The following is a 23,112-nucleotide window of genomic DNA, read 5'->3' on the forward strand; positions in this document are numbered from 1 at the left end:
TCCTATGACTGCCGTGTTCAAAAAAACCCTGTGGCTTCTCATTTGCCATCAAATAATTAACAAAATACATTTTGCCTGACATTCAAGGTTGCCATCTGCAGAACATCTGTACAGTTCCCGGTCTTGCATTTTGCAGTCCCGACAAAAGAGAAGTCTTGGGTTCCTTGATTTTCCTCATCCATTCTCACCCTCACATCTTTTCCCATGTCGTTTCTTTTGGCTGGAATTCTCACAATTGTATACAGTTGAAATGCAATTCTGTTTCCATCTGCATTTCTCTTATTTGCTTATTACCACTTTTATTAATATAATAGTTACTCACACGTATGTCCTGCTTCCTTGACAACACTATAAATACATTAATTTGTTACTATTTATTTACTCATTCATTCGCTCATTCCCAAGATACCTGGTACCCATGTGCTAGGCTTTGTGCTAGGTCCTGGGGACATCAAAGCTGACCCTGTCTTGTCCACATGCAGCTTCAAGTCCAATGGGAAGAAAACAGATGTAAACAAGAAAACAAACAAATGAATAGGTACCAATCACAACAAGTCCGGCATGGAAAGCAAACTGAAGGCCATGTGGAGATTGTGTCAGAGGGGGAAATAGCTGAAAACGGGGAATGTCTTGTGAATATCTATGTCCCCTCTTCCCACAAGGAGATTCACACAGAGCCTTCCAAGGAAGAGTCTCGCTGAACGTTTGCTGACTGACACGTGCAGCAAAATAAAAATACTTAGAAATTCAATCTCTTGTTTGGAAAACTAGACAGTTCATGGCAAGAAGACAGTAAATGCAGTGGTTCTTCTGTGGGAAGTGGCTTATTCATCACCTTAGAATTCTGTTAAAGTGATGATGCCTGGGCCAAGACCCCGAAGATTCTAGATCAGTAGGTGTGACTCAGGGCACAAGAATCTGCCTTTCATCAAACTCCCAGGTGATTCCGAGGCAGCTGGTTGAAAGACCGTATCTGGTAAAACACTGTGTTGGGTCCTGCTGTGTCTAGGTGCCAACACCAGGCAGCGGAGCAGAGGGGCTAAGAGCAAAGATTCTGGAGCCAGACTGCCTACGTCCTAGCTCTGTGAAACTGGGGGAGCTCGTGGGGATTTCCTGAGGCACCTGTGCCTTGGTGATCTTGTCTGTTAAAGGAGCTAATGTGTGTGAACCCATGTAAGGGCAAGAGCATACTCCCTACCTGGCCTCGTTTCTTAGCACGTACCTTTGTCCAGCTATTTTCAGATGACACCCGTCACCAACCAGAACACCTCTCTCCTATAAGTTATTATTAAGGAGACTGAGGATAGAAAGCAGTATGACGTCACTGTGCATTGATAGTCTTAGAGATAGGGTTCTTCCTCTGTCTACTCAATTATCCTGTTTTGCATTGGCCTTTAGGACTGTTCTAATAGTGGAACACAAAGGATTGGAGTGATTCATATTTACAACCATGCACAAAAATAAGGAGGAAGAGGAGAAAGTACAGAAGAGATAAAAGTAAATTTATGTAGATGATGAAGGAAAAGAAAAGATGATTCGAGGCAGTCCTGTGGTTATTTGGGCAGACCTGCAGGCACAAGAGAAAATGTATCAGAGGTGGTCTGGGCACAGTGGCTCATGCTTCCATTCACAGCACTTTGGGAGGCCGAGGTGGGTGGATCACCTGAGGTAGGAGTTTGAGACCCGCCTGGCCAATATGGTGATATCTTGTCTCTACTGAAAATACAAAAATTTAGCCAGACGTGGTGTCAGGCTCCTGCAATCCCAGCTACTTGGGAGGCTGAGGCAGGAGAATGGCTTGAACCTGGGAGGTGGAGGCTGCAGTGAGTCGAGATCGCACCATTGCACTCCAGCCTGGGCAACAAGAGTGAAACTCGTCTCAAAAAAATAAATAAATAAAAATAAAAAAAGAAAAAAGAAAAAAAAATATATATCAGAGATGCAGAGGTGAAATGGTTTCAGTTGGTGTGTTTTTGGTTTTGTGTTTGAATTTGTTTATGGGGCGTGTTATCTCTTGGAAGCCCAGGGACAGAGCACAGGTTACTTTGTGCTCTCTCCACGAGCTACACAGAAGGAACGAGGGATCTGAGCCGACAGCTGCTTTGCCCAGGCACAGACTCATTTCCTGGTCTCCGGACTCTGCTATCGGACTCCGGCTGCAGGAAATGCTTCCCTAATCAGCAAGGGCTATTCTTGTGTCCATCAGGACAGCAAACAAGCCCCAAGAGATTCAGAGGCTGGGTTCACCTCAGATACTGACTTGAATCTTATCCAAGCCTCCGGAATTTCAGTCAGCAAATTTTCACTGGCATCTGGATAAGAATGGCATCTCTAATGAGATTTGTAGTACTTCCTGCCTTTCTTTAACTAAAAAATATCAGGCATTAGAACAAGAAAAAAATCTGACAGGGAATTTAAAAAATAGGGGAAAGATGTTCTCTCCCCACTGTTTACTTGAAAGAAAGGGATGACTCTCAGCATTGATTGAGATATATTGGGGAAGAATCGAAAATAGTGGTGTGAGTGTGTGATTGCGATCCACTCTCTTTTGGAAAATATGCCATTAAAATGAAAAAACAACCTACAAAATATTTACACTTTTAAATAAGTTTTCTTTTTTATGAGGGTTTTGAAAAGTCAGTATTTTTTTTTTTTTTTTTTGAGACGGAGTCTCACTCTGTCGCCAGGCTGGACTGCAGTGGTACCGGGGCTTAAGTAATTCTTGTGCCTCAGCCTCCTGAGTAGCTGGGGCTACAGGCACGTGCCACCACACCCAGCTAATGTTTTGTATTTTAGTAAAGACGGGGTTTCACCATGTTGCCCGGGATGGTTTTGAACTCCCGAGCTCAGCTGATCCGCCAGCCTCCGCCTACCAAAGTGCTGGGATTACGGACGTGAGCCACCACGCTCGGCCAGAGTCAGGGTCATTGTTTAAAAATGTAGAACCTGGTTTGATGACTCTGTAATTAAATTGCCTGCCATTACTGAAGAGCTACCATGTAGCAGATTCTGAGCTTTAGTTCTAAAGCCTCCCGCAACTTCATGAATGAATACTGTTAGCCCCACAGTATAGATGAGATAACAGACCAGGAGGGAGAAGTTAGGGAACTTGCTTAATGCCTACTGTTTAGAAAATAGCTGAACTGGAATTCAGCCGTCTTTCATTTCACTCTGCCTGTGTCTCATGCACAGAACACCTGGGGATCTGCTGGTTCCCAAAGCACTGATGAGAACCCTTAATTTTGTCAACATTTCCTGGCTCCAGTAAATGTATTCCAGATTGGTGGTGATCTGATTTCATATTATCTGCCAGGTGAAATGCTTCTGCCTGGCAACACGTTTGTGCACTACCCACAGCTGTTTTATCGTCTTCCCTTCTGTTTCTACCCTGAAAAATGTTGGGACACTCTATGGAGTCCCTGAGTCCTGAATCAGATTTATGACTCCTTATGTGCAGGATGAGGATTTACAGAACTGAAATAAGATACAGGAAGTGAAATTTGACTCGTTTCCCGATTGTTTTTACCAGTTTCCTTTGGTACTGCCTGAAAAACACATTGGACCTCAATAAGAAAAAAAAAAAAAACACGAAAATAAAAATACCAGTGTAATATTGGACTTTTGTGTCTCTTCTATCACATCTAAGTTCAAAAGTTGGTATATAACCATTTCAGACCATTAACAAGTTCAGACAACGTATGCAGAAAACTTACGCCTTGAGCATGTGAGGCTGGACGCGGTGGCTTAGGCCTGTAATCCCAGTGCTTTGGGAGGCTGAGGTGGGAGGATTGTTTGAGTTCAGGAGTTCAAGACCAGCCTGGGCACTATAGCAAGACCCTAACTGTACAAAAAAATTTCTGGTTTGAGTTGGTGTCTGGAAACAAAACAAAACAAACAACAAAAATTTAGCACGTGGAATTGTTGCTTTGTGAGGCAATACTAAAATATTTTGGTCTGTTCTTTTATAAAATTACAAAAGCATATTAGAGAAAATTATTTGTGGACAACACTCATCTGCTTTAAGAGATATATTTTAATCCAAGGTTTGAATTTTGTTTCGAAGTCACACCTTTTGCCAACCTTAATTCAATATGAAGCTATTGATAATAATAATAATGGTAATAATAACAGTAGTAACTTAACATTTATTGGGAACATACCGTATGTCAGGCCTTGTTTTAAAAAATATTAACTAATTCAATTTTTCAAGACCAGTTTTTAAGTACTTAGAGCCGGTAAAAAATGTCAAAAGATATTTCTCTTAAAGAGCTATTATCATTTCTTATGCCAAACATAGTAATTTAGTTACGTAATCTCAGACACAACTGACTTCAATTCTTTAATCAGCAAATTATTTACAATTTTTAAAACTTAAATACACTTATTTTCTTAACTAAGTTTTTTAAAATCCCAGAGTAATTGGTTTTGGGAATAGCTAGTATGAAAATGCTACTTTTAGGAGCATGTCCTGTAGAATACATCTCTGCAAGTAGAGAGATAATTATTATTCAAGTTAGTACAACTTTAAATAATTTGTGAAAATTATTTTAAAGAATTTCTCTTAAAGGTTGTTGAGTACAGTGTTGTGCAACCCGTAGTCTCAGCTACTTAGGAGACTGAGGTAGGAGGATCGCTTGGACCCAGGAGTTTGAGAGCAACCTGAGCACCATAGTGAGACTCCATCTCTAAAAAATAAAAATAAATTTTAAAAATGTTTTTAAAAGCCAAAGGATAGTTATTATTTTAATTAATTGCTCTTAATCAATTAAAATAACTCAGAACAGAGAATTCTCATTGATGGTTTAAAAAAGATAGAAGCGGCCGGGCACGGTGGCTCACGCCTCTAATCCCAGCACATTGGGAGTCAGAGGTGGGCGGATCACCTGAGATCAGGAGTTTGAGACTAGCCTGACCAACATAGTGAAATCCCATCTCTACTAAAAATACAAAAATAAATTAGCCAGGCATGGTGGCCGTCACCTGTAATCCCAGCTACTAGGGAGGCTGAGGCAGGAGAATCACTTGAACCCGAGAGGCGGAGGTTGCAGTGAGTGGAGATTGCGCCACTGAACTCCAGCCTGGGTGACAGTGTGAGATTCCGTGTCAAAAAAAAAAAAAAAAAAAGAAAAGAAAAAAGAAAAAAAAATGATAGTGGTAATAATAGGTTAGAGTGTTTCCTGTTGAAGAAATGAGGTCTGTGTTGTTTGTAGTTTTATGACTTCTACATCAGTCCTAGTACAGAATTTGAAACATTGTAATTGTAATTTTGATTTCTTAACTGCTTAAGCAAAGCATCCTTGGTGTTAGCATAAGCCCTTAGTGATTAGTATTTAATCGTCATTTTAATGAAGAAGAGAAATTGACTTTAAAAAATCATGAAATAAAATTCTTAAAATAAGTTTTGAAATACGCAGTTGAGGTAATACTTAGTCATATTCACACAACACTATCTTTGACACTATCCTTGAGAAAGTAGATAATAGTTAAGATGATAGGGTTTGAAGCCTCATTGGATCTGGGTTGGAACCTTAAAAATCTTTCCAGGTTACCTAGGCGCCCTCTGCCTCAGTTTCCCCACCTATCAATGAAGGTAATAATTTTACTTGCCTTAGATTGTCAGGAGAATCGAAGGAGACATGGTAGGTATGATTATTGTGACTTCCCTCAATTACATTTTGAGTCAAACACTTAATTCTGAATTTAATTTCAACTGTTTTCTGAATGGCAGTTTCTTATTTGTTTGTTTTGCTTTCTTTAAAAATATAGGATTAACCAGTTCCTTGACTTCAGGACTCTGGATTGGACTTAACAGTCTGAGCTTCAACAGCGGTTGGCAGTGGAGTGACCGCAGTCCGTTCCGATATTTGAACTGGTTACCAGGTAGGGTTAAGCCTGTCTGTGCTGAATTAATCCAAATATAAGTCATCTAGATGCCTTGAAGACCTTTATTATCTCACCTGTTGATCTCAAAGAGAAGAATTGTTAGACTTCATCAAATACAGTTCATTTCACCTTGCTTTGAAATCTACCAGCTAGATTTCCGTATACTAAACCTTAAGGTTATATACCAGCTTCCTGGGATAGGGATTTGTCTGCCAGGATTCTCACACAAATCAATAAAGGTCTCTGTTTAAAGTTTCAATTCTCAGTGTATCCCTGATTTGTTGGGTATTACATTCAAAAGCAGATGTTGTAGCTACTCTTAAACATGACTTCCTAAATATGCTAGCTGCGTTGTTACTATGTACTTGCCGTTGCATCGACTTTGTCACCATCCTTGAGAGGATTGGCCAACATCTCTTTGTAAAGTTGGACAAGTGGATTGAAATTATTTTGGGTTGGAGAATTTTTTATGACTGTACTTTGAGTCATGAGCTATTTGCAATTTTGCTGTCCTTGTGACAATGATTTTAACATCTACATTAACAGCCCCCTTTCCTGTTTTTGATTTAGTAGCACTGGATTAAAAATAGTATCTCAGTCACAGCTTATGATATTCCATATTAGCATAAAAATTCATGAGCGGTTTCTTGACAGTTTGTAGTTTATAGAAAAACAGTTGGGGATGATAAAACCTACAATAACTTTCTCATTTTTTAGAGGATAGAAAATGCTGTGAGCTAATTGTTTCCACATTGTCATAACATAAAAGTAACAGAATATAAAATAAGTTTACATATTGAGCAACTATTTAGAGAAAACAAAAACAAGATATAAAGTTTTTATCTTATTCACCAGTACCAATTAGTGTTAGTAGCCACTTGAGGCCTTCTATTGGGTATGAATCCAATCCCCACCCCTCAATCCCACCCCAGTGCCATTTTTTTTTTTTTTGGGAAAGAGTGCAATTAATGATTAGTGATGTCTGCCATGGATGTGGGAAAGGACGGAAGTATCATATTGGTCACATCTTTACTTATCAATTCTCCTATGGGCCATACTATTATAATATGGCATTCTTCAGACAGTCAGACTTCTTTTTCAAAGCCATTGAGTGGTTTTTGCATTTGGCTTAGAAAATTAAACTCTCCTTTTTTTCTTTTTTTTTTTGTGAGACAAGGTCTCACTCTGTTGCCCAGGCTGGAGTGCAGTGGCGCAGTCTCGGCTCACTGCAACCTCAGCCTTCCTGGCTCAAATGATTCTCGTGCCTCAGCCTCCCAGGTAGCTGGGATTACAAGCATGCACCACCATGCCTGGCTATTTTTTTTTAAATTTTTTGTAGAGATGGGATTTCCCCACATTGGCCAGGCTAGTCTGGAACTTCTGAACTCAGGTGATGTGGCCTGCCTCAGCTTCCCAGAGTGCTGGGATTACAGGCGTGAGCCACTGCACCTGGCCAAACTCTCCATTTTCTGTATTTGGTTTATTGTGTTACAAGAAGAAAAACTGCGATAAAACAACATTTCAAATAGATGCTAAAACATGAGAGAAAATTTTTAGAGAACATATTTTGGTTTAAATAAATTATATTTTACTATGAAATTCCAGTTTCAAAGCATTACTTCAACAAACGATGGTTACAGTGCTGTCACACAAGTCTTGAGCTAATAATCAGTTCTATTTTTTTCTGGAATGCGGGCAGTCAAAATTTCTGGAATATGGGAAGACTTACGGCAAGAGAATACATATAAAATATCATTTTTCTGTGGGTGAAGATTTTAGGTGTCAGTCTACCCATTCAGCCAGATGCAATTAGAGAGTACTGGTTGCGCTCAATCTGATTTATTAGACAATAAAATTTATTAGGGGACTAGAATGTATTCTTTTCTGTGTTGCTAAATTTTTATGCACAGTAGGCAGTCATTTAATTTATTCAGTCGGAGGGGGGTGATTATGATATTTAACCACTTGGATCCTACAAGTTCAGGGAGAACATTTCTGAGTTAACTTTGGGTGAAGTAAAGAATGAAAGTGGAATATGATTAAGAAAGGGAAGTAAATGCTTTTTTAAATTAGCATTCCTAATTTCTAAGAAGTAGGCGCAAGATTAAATTGCTTTGCAAAATGGTATGAGAGTTTCTTCCAATGAAAATTAGAGATCTTGTGGAAATTAAAAATCGGTTTCATATAAATTGTTCAGTCAAGCATTCAATTGAATAATTACCAAGTAATGAATCGATTAAAATATATTCCCTTTTGAAGTGAGAATATTTTGCATAAATGATGTGTAAGCGTGAATTCAAATATATAATAACTATGGTAAACATTAAAACCACTAATTAATGTCTCAAAGTTGAGAGAGGTATTGATAAATAAATGTATAACATGATTTTCTAATTAACACATTAATAACTAATAGCTAGAAAATGTATTTTTTTCTTGAAAGTTTCCTTTTAGTGCTGATACCTTATCTGTTAGTTCAGTTATCCTGTTATTTTAGTTACTGTATCAACAAATATTTAAGATATCTTTATGCTTATTACTAACTTTATGATAACTTTATGCTTATTACTAACTTTAAAATAACTTTGGCTGGGCGTGGTGGCTCACACCTGTAATCCCAGCACTTTGGGAGGCCAAGGCAGGTGGATCATGAGGTCAGGAGTTCAAGACCAGCCTGGTCAAGATGGTGAAACCCCATCTCTACTAAAAATACAAAAATTAACCAGGTGTGGTGGCAGGTGCCTGTAATCCCAGCTACTCGGGAGGCCGAGGCAGAGAACTGCTTGAACCTGGGAGGACGAGGTTGCAGTGAGCCGAGATCGTGCCACTGCACTCCAGCCTGAGTGACAAAGCGAGACTCCATCTCAAAAAAAAAAAAAAAAAAAAAAAAAAAAGGATAACTTTATGCTTATTACCAACCATTATTTACGGTTACTTTATGCTTATTACTAACCATTACCACCAAACCTTTTATAAAAAAGCCCTTTATTTAGGTTATTACCTGCTCCAGACTTTGTACCTGCTCCAGACTTTGTACCTGCTCCAGACTTTGTGGAGCAGAATGTGGTTCATTCACACTGTCTTCAGGTGGACGGTGAAGCTAGTTTGGGGAATACTGGTTTTTAAATCATGTATTAGAATAGCAAAACACATGTGAAATCTATCAATGCCTGTATTCATCCCACTAGCAACACTGACTTTATCAGGTTCTTTAGTCAGTTTCCACTAAGAAATGGGTAAGGCATAGCTGCTGAAAGTATTCTTCAATAGGCTGAGTTGAAGATAGTGAGAGAGTTTCAGTTCTGGGAGCACAGCCTGTTGCCCTTCTAGCTCTCCCGTTAGCTTTTTCTCCACCATTTATTTTATATTTTTATTTTTGAGACAGAGTCTCACTCTGTCACCCAGGCTGGAGTGCAGTAGTGTGATCTCCACTCACTTCAACCTCTGCCTCCCAGGTTCAAGGAACTCTCCTGCCTCAGCCTCCCAAGTAGCTGGGATTACAGGTACCTGCCACCTCCCTGGTTGATTTTTTTTGTATTTTTAGTAGAGATGGGGTTTCACCATGTTGGCTAGGCTGATCTCAAATTCCTGACCTCAGTTGATCCACCCGCCTTGGCCTCCCAAAGTGCTGGGATTACAGGCGTGAGCCACCGTGCCCGGCCCTAATAATGTTTAACATGGTTGGTTTGGAACATCATGTATTCTTTCTTTTTAATAATTTCTACTTTCAGATTCAGGGATATATGTACATGGTTGTTACATACCTAGGTAAATTGCATGTTGCTGAGGTTCGGGATATAAATGATCCATCCCATCACCCAGGTAGAGAACATAGTACCCAGTAGTTCGTTTTCCAAACTTTGTTACCCTCCATTCCTCCCCCATCTCATAGTCCCCAGTTTCTGTTGTTGCCATGTTTGTGTCCATGAGAACTCAATATTTAGCTCCTAGTTAGAAGTGAGAACATGGCTATTTGGCTTTCTGTTCTGTGTTAATTCACTTAGGATAATGGCCTCTAATTGCATCCATGTTGCTGCAAAGGACATGATGATTTCGGGTTTTTTTTATGGCTGCATAATCATGCATTCTTTTCATTAGGTACCTCTCTTTGATAATGTAATCCATTGTGACAACTGTTCAAGTTTTAAGGTGTAGCTTTATTAGTTGATAATGGGGAAAAAGGTTGTTTCAAAGAAGTATATTTGCTTTATCAACATTCTAAGTATTGGAGTGATCCAACAATAAGAAAACAATAGACACCCATCTTGTCTTTTGCTCTGCAGTCAGTAAATATTTTTTTGTGAATGTGTAGCAAAAGACAGAATGGGGGTCCATTGAATCTCCAGGATGAAGACATGAGGACACGTGGGCGGGATGCTCTCTGCTGGGAATAGCTATAATAGTCCACTTTAACTTTTCCTTTTCCTCAAAGGAAGTCCATCAGCTGAACCTGGAAAAAGCTGTGTGTCACTAAATCCTGGAAAAAATGCTAAATGGGAAAATCTGGAATGTGTTCAGAAACTAGGCTATATTTGCAAAAAGGGCAACACTACTTTGAATTCTTTTGTTATTCCCTCAGGTAAGTGGTCTATGGGGTCTGAAGTGCCTAAACTATTAGAATTGAAAGATAAGTACCATTACAGCTTAGGTGTAACTGTTGGAATGCCTCCAGAGGTTTTGTGGATAGTCGATGGGGTAAACTGAATGATATTACTGCAATATTTTTGTGTGCTGGTTGCTAACATTTCCTGAGTGTGCGGCGGTGTCTGGGCATTGTGGAGACCCTCTGACCTAAATAAAAACGTTATCTTCACAAGCAGTCCTCTGAGGTAGGTGTCATTATTCACATGCTATCATTGAGGAAAAAGATATTCAGAGGATACAGAAACCTTGCACACCTGGCAAAACCAGAATCCAAGTGAGAAAGTCAATATTTGGACGGGATATTTATATTAGGTCCTTACAGCTCTCTTTGGGCTTCCATGCTATGCAGTGTAGCATCTTATACGGAAGTTTTCATAGACTAGAATAAAATATCTAAAAAGTTGTAACTGAATTTTATTTATTTATTGAGACAGAGTCTCATTCTGTCACCCAGGCTGGAGTACAATGGCGCGATCTCAGCTCACTGCAACCTTCGCCTCCTGGGTTCAAGTGATTCTCCTGCCTCAGCCTGCCAAGTAGTTGGGATTACAGATGTGTGCCATCATGCCCAGCTAATTTTTGTATTTTTGACAGAGACGGTGTTTCACTGTGTTGGCCAGGCTGGTCTCGAATTCCTGACCTCGGGTGATCTACCCGCCTCAGCCTGCCAAAGTGCTGGGATTACAGGCATGAGCCATCGTGTCTGGCCTGTAACTGAATTTTAAATGTCGGCTAGACTTCAAGAAAAAAAAAATCAGTTATGCTGTCCCTTACAATTTTATAGGAGAATAAACTACTAAGTCAAGAATTATTTCTTCAAATTGATGAAAGACAAACTACATATTTTTATTATTACCTGTTTTTGGAGGGATAACTAATGCTTTCAGTGGTTTAATTTATTTCTGTTTTTCTGCTGGAGGAACCTGACAATGTGACATTCTTGATTTTTTTTTCTCATTGGCTTTGAAAACAATTTCATGTATTTTAAAATATGCTTGACATGGCTAGAGATTCAAAAGGTACAACATGATAAATAATAAGGTTTTCCCTACCTTTTACCTGTAACACCTGGTTTACCTTCCTGGAGAATGATTGTTTCTGGGTGTGTATCCTTAGTTATTCTGTGACTATATAAACATATACATTTATAATTATTTTTGTTTCATACAAATGGTAATATACTGTAATAGTTTTTACCCGATGTTTTCCACTTAATAACAATTTTGGACATCATTCCATATAGAATATAAATAGCTTCTATGTGTATTTTCATGGCTGTCCAAAAGATATTGCAGAGACAGCACATATATTTTTTTGACCAGTCTCCTGTTAATGGATTTTTAATTTACTTCCAATCTTTTATTAATACAAACAGTCCTGAAGTGAATAACTGTATACATTGTATGCACATCATTTCATGCACATGGTAATTCCTGGAAGTGGACTTGTTGGATTAGGGAGGAGATGTGTTTGCGATTTTAATTGATGTAGATTTGGCCAAGATCTTAAATAGATATAGATGAGGGTCATGGATGTTGGGTTTGATTATACTTTACAGGCTCTCCATAATGACAGTGGGTATCTTCAGGGAAAGCCCATCATTTTTGCGTTTTACCTCCACTATTCCTCCTCTAGGAGAAATAGTATATTTTTTCCTTTTTGGAAGACTTCATACAATTCTCTTTCTAAGACTTGGAATTTCCATGTTGCCAAAGAGGAGAATAGTTATTTTATAGTTTCTCTGGTACAGCACTCAGAATTCTGTAACTTGGCCTTACTGCTTAACCTGCTGGTGTTGGGATCCTCGTCTCTAAAATGGAAATATTCGTGACTCTTCTTCCTGAGATAAAATTTTGTTCATTTCATCAAACACTCAGTACATTCTTATTTCTCTCTGATGCCTCCTTCACTTGCTAACCGCTTGACGTGAGTTTCTGAACGTCTCTATACTCCCTGGATTAATGATTCTGTTTTATCTATAAACTCAGATAAACCAGAACCTGGAAAAGCATATCAGAGTTCAAATTATGCAACATAAAGGATTGGCAACATCCTTAGGCAAGAATTCAACCTCAAACCCTGTGAATTCTTGTAACACTAACCCGTTCATCCCTAGTCCTCAGGTCTCTGGGGCTGTATGGTCTGGCTTAGCAGGCACTAACCACATGTGGGCACTGAGCACATGAGCTGTGGCTAGAGGAACAAACCATCTTCTGTGGCTGCCCCAGGGAACTCCCCTTCATGTCACTCAAGTTGGTTGTTTTCATGCTTTCAAATATTTTTAAAGTTCATTGGTTCAGTTTTTGAAGGACTCAGCATTGGCTGATCCTATTGTCAATTTCCTGGGTAGCAAAATTAAAATCAACCACCAGAGGGCTCCAAAGCTGTGCTAACCTTTCTTTTTCTTTTTCTTTTTCTTTTTCTTTCTTTTTCTTCTTTTTTTTAACCACTGGAAGTGCAAAGAATCTAAATTGTATTGAGGGAATATAATTTTTTTTAAATATGCATTTTTATTACAATTGTACACCATTTGAGCCTCATGACTGATTAGTTCCTTGTATGACTATGGGGCACAGAATCCTGGGCTTAAACAATGATATTTCAGATACTCTCCACCTTTAAGGGAAGATAGGGCCAATTCAGGAATTAAAGGAATAGTGAAGAAAGTTACCCTATAATGAACATATACTGAGGCAGCCATTTGAAAACATTTAATATGAGCTTAAATAATATATAAGTTCACTTTCATTTGGTAATATAGTCCCCCTCTAAGCAAAACATGTTGTCAAATTACTGTTTGAAATAGTATCTCTAGGCCGGGCGCGGTGGCTCAAGCCTGTAATCCCAGCACTTTGGGAGGCCGAGACGGGCGGATCACGAGGTCAGGAGATCGAGACCATCCTGGCTAACACGGTGAAAACTTGTCTCTACTAAAAAAAATACAAAAAACTAGCCGGGCGAGGTGGCGGGCGCCTGTAGTCCCAGCTACTCGGGAGGCTGAGGCAGGAGAATGGCGTAAACCTGGGAGGCGGAGCTTGCAGTGAGCTGAGATCCAGCCACTGCACTCCAGCCTGGGTGACAAAGCGAGACTCCGTCTAAAAAAAAAAAAAAAAAAAAAAAAAAATAGTATCTCTAGAATAGTAATAACAAGCAGCCGTATATCAGCTATAACTTCAATTCAATTCTTTTTCTCTTCCAATACTCAATACACCTATATGTATCAGGCCCTGTGCCAGGCTCAAGGCAATAGGGATGAATAAAGTGAGTTTCTGCCTTCAAATGTCTTTATTGTCACTTTCCCCTAGCTCATTACTATTAAAGTAAATTTTTGCAGTGTATAATCAAGATTATACGATTCGATGCTATTAGTAGCGATCCTGAGGATGTTGACAACTGGTTTAATTAAATAATGATTGTGTGGTGTTTGTGGTTTACAAGCACCCTGTCTCTATTCTTTTCTAGTTCAGAAGAACACAGGGTGGGTGGTTTGATATTAGTGTTAGTATTAATCTCATTTAAAAATTTTCACCCGTATGGATATTTCTGTTCATGTGATGTGACTTGCCTAAGATCACACAACTCACCGCACATTCAGGTTTTACGAGTTCTGACTCCAAATCCCTCTTCTAGTTACAAGAGCACGTGTCAGTTTTGGGGAGCAAGTAAATGGTAGTGGGTCTGTTCTGAGGCAACGGGTGACTGACTCGTGTGGCTATGGTGGCGGAGGCTCCTTGGGGACCGTTTGTCCCCCAACCATTCCAGCTGTCTACTTCAACACTAATCTGCCTCTCAAGAGTGACTGGCTCCCTAATGTCCATAGAATAAAGTAAATTCAAATATTTTAGGGGATGTATTTAGTCCCCCAAAGCTGTCAGGCCTCCAGCATTTAAACAGTGCATAACAGATGCTTAGTTCAGGTTTGCTGACAAGATTTAGATAATCTAATATATATTAGTATAGTTTTGTTATAGGTACAACTTTTTAAAAAGAAATTTCCCATAGCCAAGTACAGTGGCTTATGCCCTGTAGTTGCAGCTACTCAGGAGGCTGAGGCAGGAGGATTGCTTGAGCCCAGGAGGTTGAGGCTACAATGAGACGTGATCACACCACCGCACTCCAGCCTGGGGTACAGAGTGAGACCTCGTCTCTTAAAAAAGAAAGAAAGAAAGAAAGGAAATTGATAAGGTCATATCCCATTTGACTAAAAAGTAGGTTCTTTTGTTTTGTCTAAAAACCAACAAAATAGTATATGGCTTGTCTATCTTTTGTGAATATGTATGCCACAAAAATAAAAACTAAATATTACCTTTATTTGCCTAATGACTATAAGCTGTTTCATGTATTACATAAAATGATTAAAATATTGTTATAGTTTTAATCAAATATTTACACATTTTTCCCACCCCCCCTTTTGTTTCCAGAAAGTGATATGCCTACTCACTGTCCTAGTCAGTGGTGGCCATATGCCGGTCACTGTTACAAGATTCACAGAGATGAGAAGAAAATCCAGAGAGATGCTCTGACGGCATGCAGGAAGGAAGGCGGTGACCTAGCAAGTATCCACACCATCGAGGAATTTGACTTTATTATCTCCCAGCTAGGCTATGGTGAGAAGCCTGATAATATACTTGGCCTTAATCCTGGGAGCACCCCTCTCTACCCACCTCTGGAAAATTTTATTAGAAACATCAAATTTAATCAATGTAAATTAATAATTCAATGAACAACGTATGAATTTAATCACAAATGCTAAAAATGCCACAATGTGAAAATTGTATAATAATTGAAAGAATTCTTATCACTGAAAGATAGTTCAATTTTTTTCTTTTAATGTGTAATCCGTTTACGGATAGTTTTAAAACATTATTTTTTAATGTATTATCTGGATTCAGAACAGTCTACCTTACGCTTGTCAACAATGATTAATTCCTTGGAATTTTCTGTGTGTGTGTATGTATGTATCTTCTTTTTTTAGGTCCATATTTTATCTCCTAAAAAAGTTCTCTAAATGGACTGTTTCAGACTTTGGATTTCTTTCTTCTTTGTGAATTTAGCTGATACTGGGAGGGTGTTGAACAGTGAAAAACATAGAATTTTTTTTTTGAAATGGTTAGATGTCAGCCTAAACCTTTTAAAGAAATATATTTCTTGGCCAAGGTACGGTGGCTCACGCCTATAATCCCACCACTTTGGGAGGCCAAGGTGGGAGGATAGCTTAAGCCCAAGAGTTTGAGGCCAGCCCAGGGAACATAGTAAGACCTAGTCTCTACTAAAAAAATTTTTTTCTAAAGAAATGTATATCTCAATTTTAGGTGCATAATTAAAAATACATAGAAAATGTACTAACCAGAAAGAAAAAAATAGATGAATAAAATGAGTTGGGAATGCTTGTCCCGAAGACGAGCGACTTGAGAAACAGCATAATGATAATGGGCACTCAGCAGTGCTTGTTGATTAAATGATGATCATTTTCGTCTTCCACTGATGAGGCTGCTGAATAGCTGCAGCTGCTCTTCATTTCCCCCCAGCAAAACAAGAGGAAATGGATGGTGGAGATGGTGGAGACAGCTTCCTGACACGTAGTGCTTGGAAACTGATGGGGGCTGGGGGATGGGAGGAAAAAGCAATTAACAAATAGATGAGAAAAAACAGAGTAGTACCAGAGAAAGACTTAAAAGACCCCAAAACACTCCTACCCCTAGCACCTGTCAAATGGTATCCATCCTCCTGTGTTGACCCCATTGAGTGTCTTAGGCCATGAGAATAGCCCAGCTGCAGCCTATGAACAATTTCTTGGGTATTCTGTGTCTACCTATCCTGGAAAATTCATACTAGAAGATAATAATGGAATCAGAACTGATACGTCTGAATAACAGTTACTTAAATTTAGTGTGGCACTTGTCATAGCCAGTAAAATTTGCAAATGATTTAGCAGAAAACAGGTTAGTTAGGATGCTATAGAACTAGAGTGCACATTTAACTCTACTTTCTATAACATACTATAGTAAAAGAAAGAAACCTGATGTTTTTATTGCTGTAATTATTTCAGGAAATTGGATGGCCAAAGTTGCTTTGAAATTCAGCTTGAGAATTAATAAATTAGAAAACCTTTCATTAAAATTATTGATAAGGTTTTATTTTAAACAATAAAATAATATTAATACAAGTAAAGTTGTAGAGTTAAAATTATTGTTTCTAAAAAAAAGCCTAGAAATTTTTTTTAGATAGTTGAGATGATACCTTTTGTATTAATCATGGAAGTATATTTCAAGTGAATACTTTGAGACCTGTACACGTAAGTTGTGATTATACCAATGAATACAACTTCCCCAACTGATTGATGAAAATCAGCATAACAACTTTATACTCACATCTTATATATTTTTCTAGGATCAAGATTGTGCTTAGGAATTGAAGGAGTTATAGGGGAAGAACAATTTAGTGAGAAATATGTATGTAGAAAACTCTTAATACTATACCCTAATTATGGGACTTAGGAGGTTAGAATTTCTTTGATCTTCAATTGAAATATTTGAGGGGTACATGAGGTCACTTGGAAGCCTGTATTTGTTGCTGAAGAGATCACGATCTGCAAATCAAGTGAAAGGAGAAGAGGATCATCTTGGCAATGTCATTCATTCTCCACGGCACTGGAAACATCTGCCAGGGCTGGCACCAGGCCAGCCAGTGACTTCTCCAAAAGCAAAGTTGAATGGCAACTTTCAGGAGGAAGAGACTAAACCGCTTAGGGAGATTCTTATATATTGTGATATTTTCCTCGTTTTCTACCACAACATCATCTTTACAATACTTTGGCAACTAATTTTATTATACCACTAAATGATCATACATGAAGCATTCACGATGGGACTCCCAGTTGTGTGAATTAGATAGATACTGATTTGTGTTCGCTTTAACTTTTTTTTTTATTTAGACAAGTTTATTTTTTAGCCATGACATCTTTAAGCTTCATTGACTTTAACTTTGTCCCATTTTTGTTGTGATATTTAGGAATTTTTAGCATGGCACCTACTTGTAAAATCAACAATGCTCTCCATGGAATTTCAAAACAAAATGGTCACATTTTAAATCTATATTGGTTGTTTTGGTTTTAACCTCATTTGTTATTGGAGTTTTGCTGGAATTTCATGGCATTTCATGGTGAAAATGATTACAGATTCATTTGTGTATACAGCCTAAGAAGTAGCTACCAAATGTCAGGTGCAAGTCTCACCTCTTGGTTTATAATTCTTTCACTATATAGATACTTTTCACTCCCAGTACACTGATTGATCTTTAATGGAAGCACCCTGGATGTTCTTGATAACAACAGTCAGTAAAATAGAAGCAGTTTAAAATTTTTGTTATTTTAAAACATTCATCAATTTAATCGTAGTCAAATAGATGTATATAAATAGGCTACCATATTTCCAATAATATGAGTGCAGTTGACATGGTAAATTATTTGTAACAATAAAAGCAGCTTCGTAAGATAGAGCATAGTAATGGACCTACCTCAATTTTGTTTTTGTAACTGCCAGGAGATACAATCTATAATATTTCCGCTAAAGAATACAGTCATATTCACAATGTAAAGAGTACACTACACAACCTCAAACTAACAAGGTAAAATGTAGTTGGCATCTAAGTCGACAGCATGTAGCTCAGATGAATACACATGAGGACTATCTTTCACGATGGTGATCATATCAAGGGAAGTAGAGCCCTGTTGATGAAGCAGAGTGCCTTCCGTTCCTTTTACCCCCCTGACCTTTGGAAAGCAGCCCTTATATGTACTACTGTGTGTTTCTTCCTGTTTAGAGCCAAATGATGAATTGTGGATTGGCTTAAATGACATTAAGATTCAAATGTACTTTGAGTGGAGTGATGGGACCCCTGTAACATTTACCAAATGGCTTCGTGGAGAACCAAGCCATGAAAACAACAGACAGGAAGATTGTGTGGTGATGAAAGGCAAGGTAAGGCCACTTGAATTACTGATATTTATAATGAAAGTCACAGGGGATTTTTCCTTCTGTCCCACTCAGTTACATATGTTTGTTTAGATTGTTTTTATTCTACATAAATTGGCATGGATAAAAGGTGAACCAAAATTCAGATTTGATTTATTGAATCCCTCTCAATTGTCTAGCAAAGTCAAATTTTCTTTTCTTTTTTGAGACAGAGTCTCGATCTGTCACCCAGGCTGGAGTGCAGTGGCATGATCTCAGCTCACTGTGACCTCCACCTCCCTCGTTCAAGTGATTCTTCTGTCTCAGCCTCCCGAGTAGCTGGGACTACAGGCACGTGCTACCACACCCGGCTAATTTTTGTATTTTTAGTAGAGACGGGGTTTCACCATATCAGCTAGGCTGGTCTCAAACTCCTGACCTCATGATCTGCCCCCCTCAGCCTCCCAAAGTACTGGAATTACAGGCGTGAGCCACCACGCCCGGCCCAAAGTCAAATTTTCAAGAGGATCACTGAAGCAACAGACAGAAACTTCTGGTTCAAGGATGAAATTGGCCTATAACAAATAGTCATATTGTTCCTATGGCACTATATATATATATATGGCCACATATATAGTGCCATATTATAATGGTGTATATATATATATACACACACACCACAGCTCTCATTTGACCAATTAAGCCATATATATATGATTATGTATGTACATGTAAAAAGTGATTATAAGCCATATATATGATTACAAGAGATGTAAAAAGAGATATATATGTATGTGTGTGTGTATATATATATGTAAAAAGAGATCATAGCCCCATATAGATGTAAGAGATACATATACACCGAGTAGATGCAGACCTACTTAGAACTCTGGTAGATGAGGCCTAGAACCTGTACTTGGGGAGCTACATTCATTTATTTCAGTTTATATGGAGATGTCATATGAAATGATGGTGTCTATGATTAAAATATGACCTTAGTGACTGAAAAATGTCATCAGATTTATCTTTTATTAATAGACAATAAACACAGTGATTAAGAGGCTGGGTTTTGCCGCATGACTGACGCCTTTATTTGCAAAGTGGAAATAAGAGCTGTAGTCAGCTCACCTGTGGATATGAGGTGTTTTGTTGTTGTTGTAGTTTGTTTGTTTTTTAAGACAGAGTCTTGCTCTGTGACCCAGTCTTCAGTGCAGTGGTGCAATCTCAGCTCATTGCAGTCTTGACCTCCTGGGTTCAGGCCTTCCAAATAGCTGTGACTACAGGTGCATGCCACCACGCCTGGCTAAGTTTTTGTATTTTTGGTAGAGATGGGGTTTTGCCATGTTGCCCAAGCTAGTCTTGAACTCCTAAGCTCAAGCAACCCGCCCACCTCAGCTTCCCAAAGTGTTGAGATTTCAGGCATGAGCCACTGTGCCAGGCCCAGGATATGGGTATTAAATAATGCATGTATAGTACACAGTTCCCAGCCCATATTTATTGTTCAATAATTTTTGTCATTATGGTTGTTTATTTTTGTCACTGTGGCTATTATTTTTGTCATTGTGGTTGTTTTTATAGTGATGGATTGAAAGTTTAAGAACATATTAGGTGTTAACTATCCAAAGAGTAGACAGAAGAAACCAGAAAGCAACATGCTTGGAGGAGGTGAAAGGTCAGTGTGGTTGAAATCATGAAGTTAGAGCTGGAAGGGTGGGTAGGAACTAAGGTTCAAGAAATATGAATTGTCTCAGAGGGGTAAGACCAAAGTGGCAATTTATAAATATTACTCTGGCTAAAGGCTTCCGTATTAGATTGCACTGGGCTGAGACCAACTAAGAGATGGGGCATTAAAGACAGACAATACAGAAAACATTTTTATTTATGTATTTATGTATGTATGTATTTATTTATTTTTTGAGATGGAGTTTCGCTCTTGCTGCCCAGGCTGGAGTGCAATGGCACAATCTTGGCTCAATGCAACCTCTGCCTCGAGAGTTCAAGTGATTCTCCTGCCTCAGCCTCCTGAGTAGCTGAGATTACAGGCATGCGCCACCACACCCAGCTAATTTTTTTGTATTATTAGTAGAGACAGAGTTTCACCATGTTGGCCAGGCTAGTCTTGAACTCCTGATCTCAGGTGATCCACCCGCCTCGGCCTCCCAAAGTGCTGGGATTATAGGCGTGAGCCACCGTGCTTGGCCCAGAAAACATTTTTTTCAAGATGTTTAGCAGCAAAGGGAAGGAAAGGAGAGGTCCTGTTAACATGAAATCTCAAAGGAAAAGGGAGGGGATAGAATCTGACATAAAGTGGAAGATTGAGCCTCATATCCAGGAGAAAACTCATTGGTAGAAATAGGAAGAAGAGAGGCAAGATGACTGCGGTTTCATGATGTTTTCAAGTTTGGTGTGTTGGGCGTGGGAGATTTTTCTGGATGGCTTATATGAACTTGATTAATTTGAAGACAGAGCTGACTGCAGAGATTGATGAAGAGGCTGCGTGCAAACCTTTTGTGAGCACCAACATCTAAGGACTTATAGACATTTTAAATTTCTCCCTGGATTCCTCTAAACAGTGGCTTGGACATCTCAGATATAAAATCATACTAGGATTCCAAACTCTTTTTACATGTTTGTAGCCAGAGTCAAAATTACCGTTTACATGTGAACATGTCGATTACCTTTCCTTTTGGTAGATGCCGTTTTCTTTCAATAAGCTTGGATCTTAATTTTCTTCCTCTCAGGCACAGTTACAAGAAAATAACATCAAAGTCTGAAACTGGCTGGGCGCAGTGGCTCACGCCTGTAATCCCAGCACTTTGGGAGGCTGAGGTGGGCAGATTGCCTGAGGTCAGGAGTTTGAGACCAGCCTGTCCAACATGGTGAAACCCCGTCTCTACTAAAAATACAAAAAATTAGCAGGGCGTGGTGGTGGGTGCCTGTAATCCTAGCTACTTGGGGGGCTGAGGCAAGAGAATCACTTGAACCTGGGAGGCAGAGGTTGTCATGAGCCAAGATCGTGCCACTGCACTCCAGCCTGGGGGACAGAGTGAGACTCTGTCTCAAAAAAAAATAAAACCAAAACTGATAATCCTTTGTTTTTTTTCTCTCTGCTCCCTGCAGGATGGGTACTGGGCAGATCGGGGCTGTGAGTGGCCTCTTGGCTATATCTGCAAGATGAAATCACGAAGCCAAGGTCCAGAAATAGTGGAAGTCGAAGAAGGCTGCAAGAAAGTGAGTGCACCATGCCCACAGTGACTTAAGCTGAGCACATATGAATTGATACAGTTGGCTTTATTTTTATGTGTGATAAAAGGGTTTATTGCACCCTTTTATTGCAGTAGCCAAGGGTTTCCGCTGTCTCAATCTTCAGTGGCTTATTGTTAGTGTTTGATCTCACTGTTCTCCTTAAAGTTTTCTTTGGAAATTCTCTAGAGTTGATATGGAGGTACACAAGGCCAGTAGCTCCTTTCAGGATGTCTCGGGAATTGGAAGACGGAGAACAGGAACTAAAAATGGCACATCAGAGGGAGTCTGGCTAAGTTGAGGACAGGCCATGGGAGAAGGTGTCATCCATAGTCTACTATAGTCTGTCATCCTATGGGTTGTTAAGAACATTTCAGGTAGATACCCCCAAGTTGCTGATAGCAAACGATCCTTAGTCATTTTTTCCCATTTATAATATTTCTCTCCAGGAGATGAGGCATCTCCTGGAGAGGATTCTTCTCAGTAGGTCACTGCAGTGGGGAGGTAGGAAATCCAGCCTCCAACTGGTACCCACAGGAACTCAGTGGTCCCTGTGAAATAGTTTTTTAAAGCACACAGAAGCTACGAAAACACAGGGTTTATGGTTATCATTTTTCTGTTTGATTACTACTTCCTCTTTTCTCCTTTCTCATTTTCTTTGAATAAAAACGAAGTAGAAGCTATTTTTTTTTTTTCCCGAGAGTATTATGTTGTGGTCACATAATCTTATAATATGTACCAGAAAGTGGATAATTTGGTACTATAAAAATAAGCCATAAAGAAATAGAGCAGATAATGGAAAATCATAGCATGGAAGAGGCACAAAGGACCTGAGTGATTTCAAAGTTCCTCTTCTAAGTTTTGAATTCTGGAAACTTCAGAGAAGCAATGTAGCTTTCTGATAGAAACAGAGGCAAGGCTAGAACCCAGGTCTCCTGTCCCTAGACCAGTATCCTTTGTTTCGGTTCCAGCATACGTTCATATTCTTTGCCTGATCATATGCTTACACAATAGTTTGTATATTACTGTCATTTTCTAAAATAACAAACCTTACATTTTTATTACTTTTAATCAATCTAAGTTTTATTTTTTCTATTTTCCTACACATCTAAAATCTTGATAATAATCCTGTTTAATCATTAGGATGATAATAGAAATAAAATAATAGCAGTCCTTTGTCAAGTACAATTATTGCATTCTAATAGATTTACAGGATGAATATTATAGTCCTGATTAAAAAGAAGAGGAAACTGAAGTGCAAAGAGTTTAAACAACTTTACCACTTTAAAAACACCTGTTTGAGGCAGTGTCTTCCTTACTGGGCTGGGAGGACTAGGGAAGAAAAAAATCTACTCATCAACAAAGGAAGATAATAAGATATTTTTTTTTC

The 23,112-nt window shown here is 38.8% G+C and overlaps 1 protein-coding gene across 1 annotated transcript in view; it reads left to right on the top strand.

The window, feature by feature from the left end:
* MRC1 (mannose receptor C-type 1) overlaps positions 1-23,112 on the top strand; it is a 98,308-nt gene that overhangs the window by 24,800 nt on the left and 50,396 nt on the right. Inside the window, exons 5-9 of the mRNA XM_008002410.3 lie at positions 5,767-5,880; positions 10,316-10,462; positions 14,949-15,134; positions 18,349-18,506; positions 21,600-21,710. Coding sequence (XP_008000601.3) covers positions 5,767-5,880; positions 10,316-10,462; positions 14,949-15,134; positions 18,349-18,506; positions 21,600-21,710 — 716 coding nt within the window. The remainder of the gene's footprint in view (positions 1-5,766; positions 5,881-10,315; positions 10,463-14,948; positions 15,135-18,348; positions 18,507-21,599; positions 21,711-23,112) is intronic.

Source organism: Chlorocebus sabaeus, chromosome 9 (assembly GCF_047675955.1).
Source record: "Chlorocebus sabaeus isolate Y175 chromosome 9, mChlSab1.0.hap1, whole genome shotgun sequence".
In the NCBI taxonomy this organism is placed as follows: domain Eukaryota; kingdom Metazoa; phylum Chordata; class Mammalia; order Primates; family Cercopithecidae; genus Chlorocebus; species Chlorocebus sabaeus.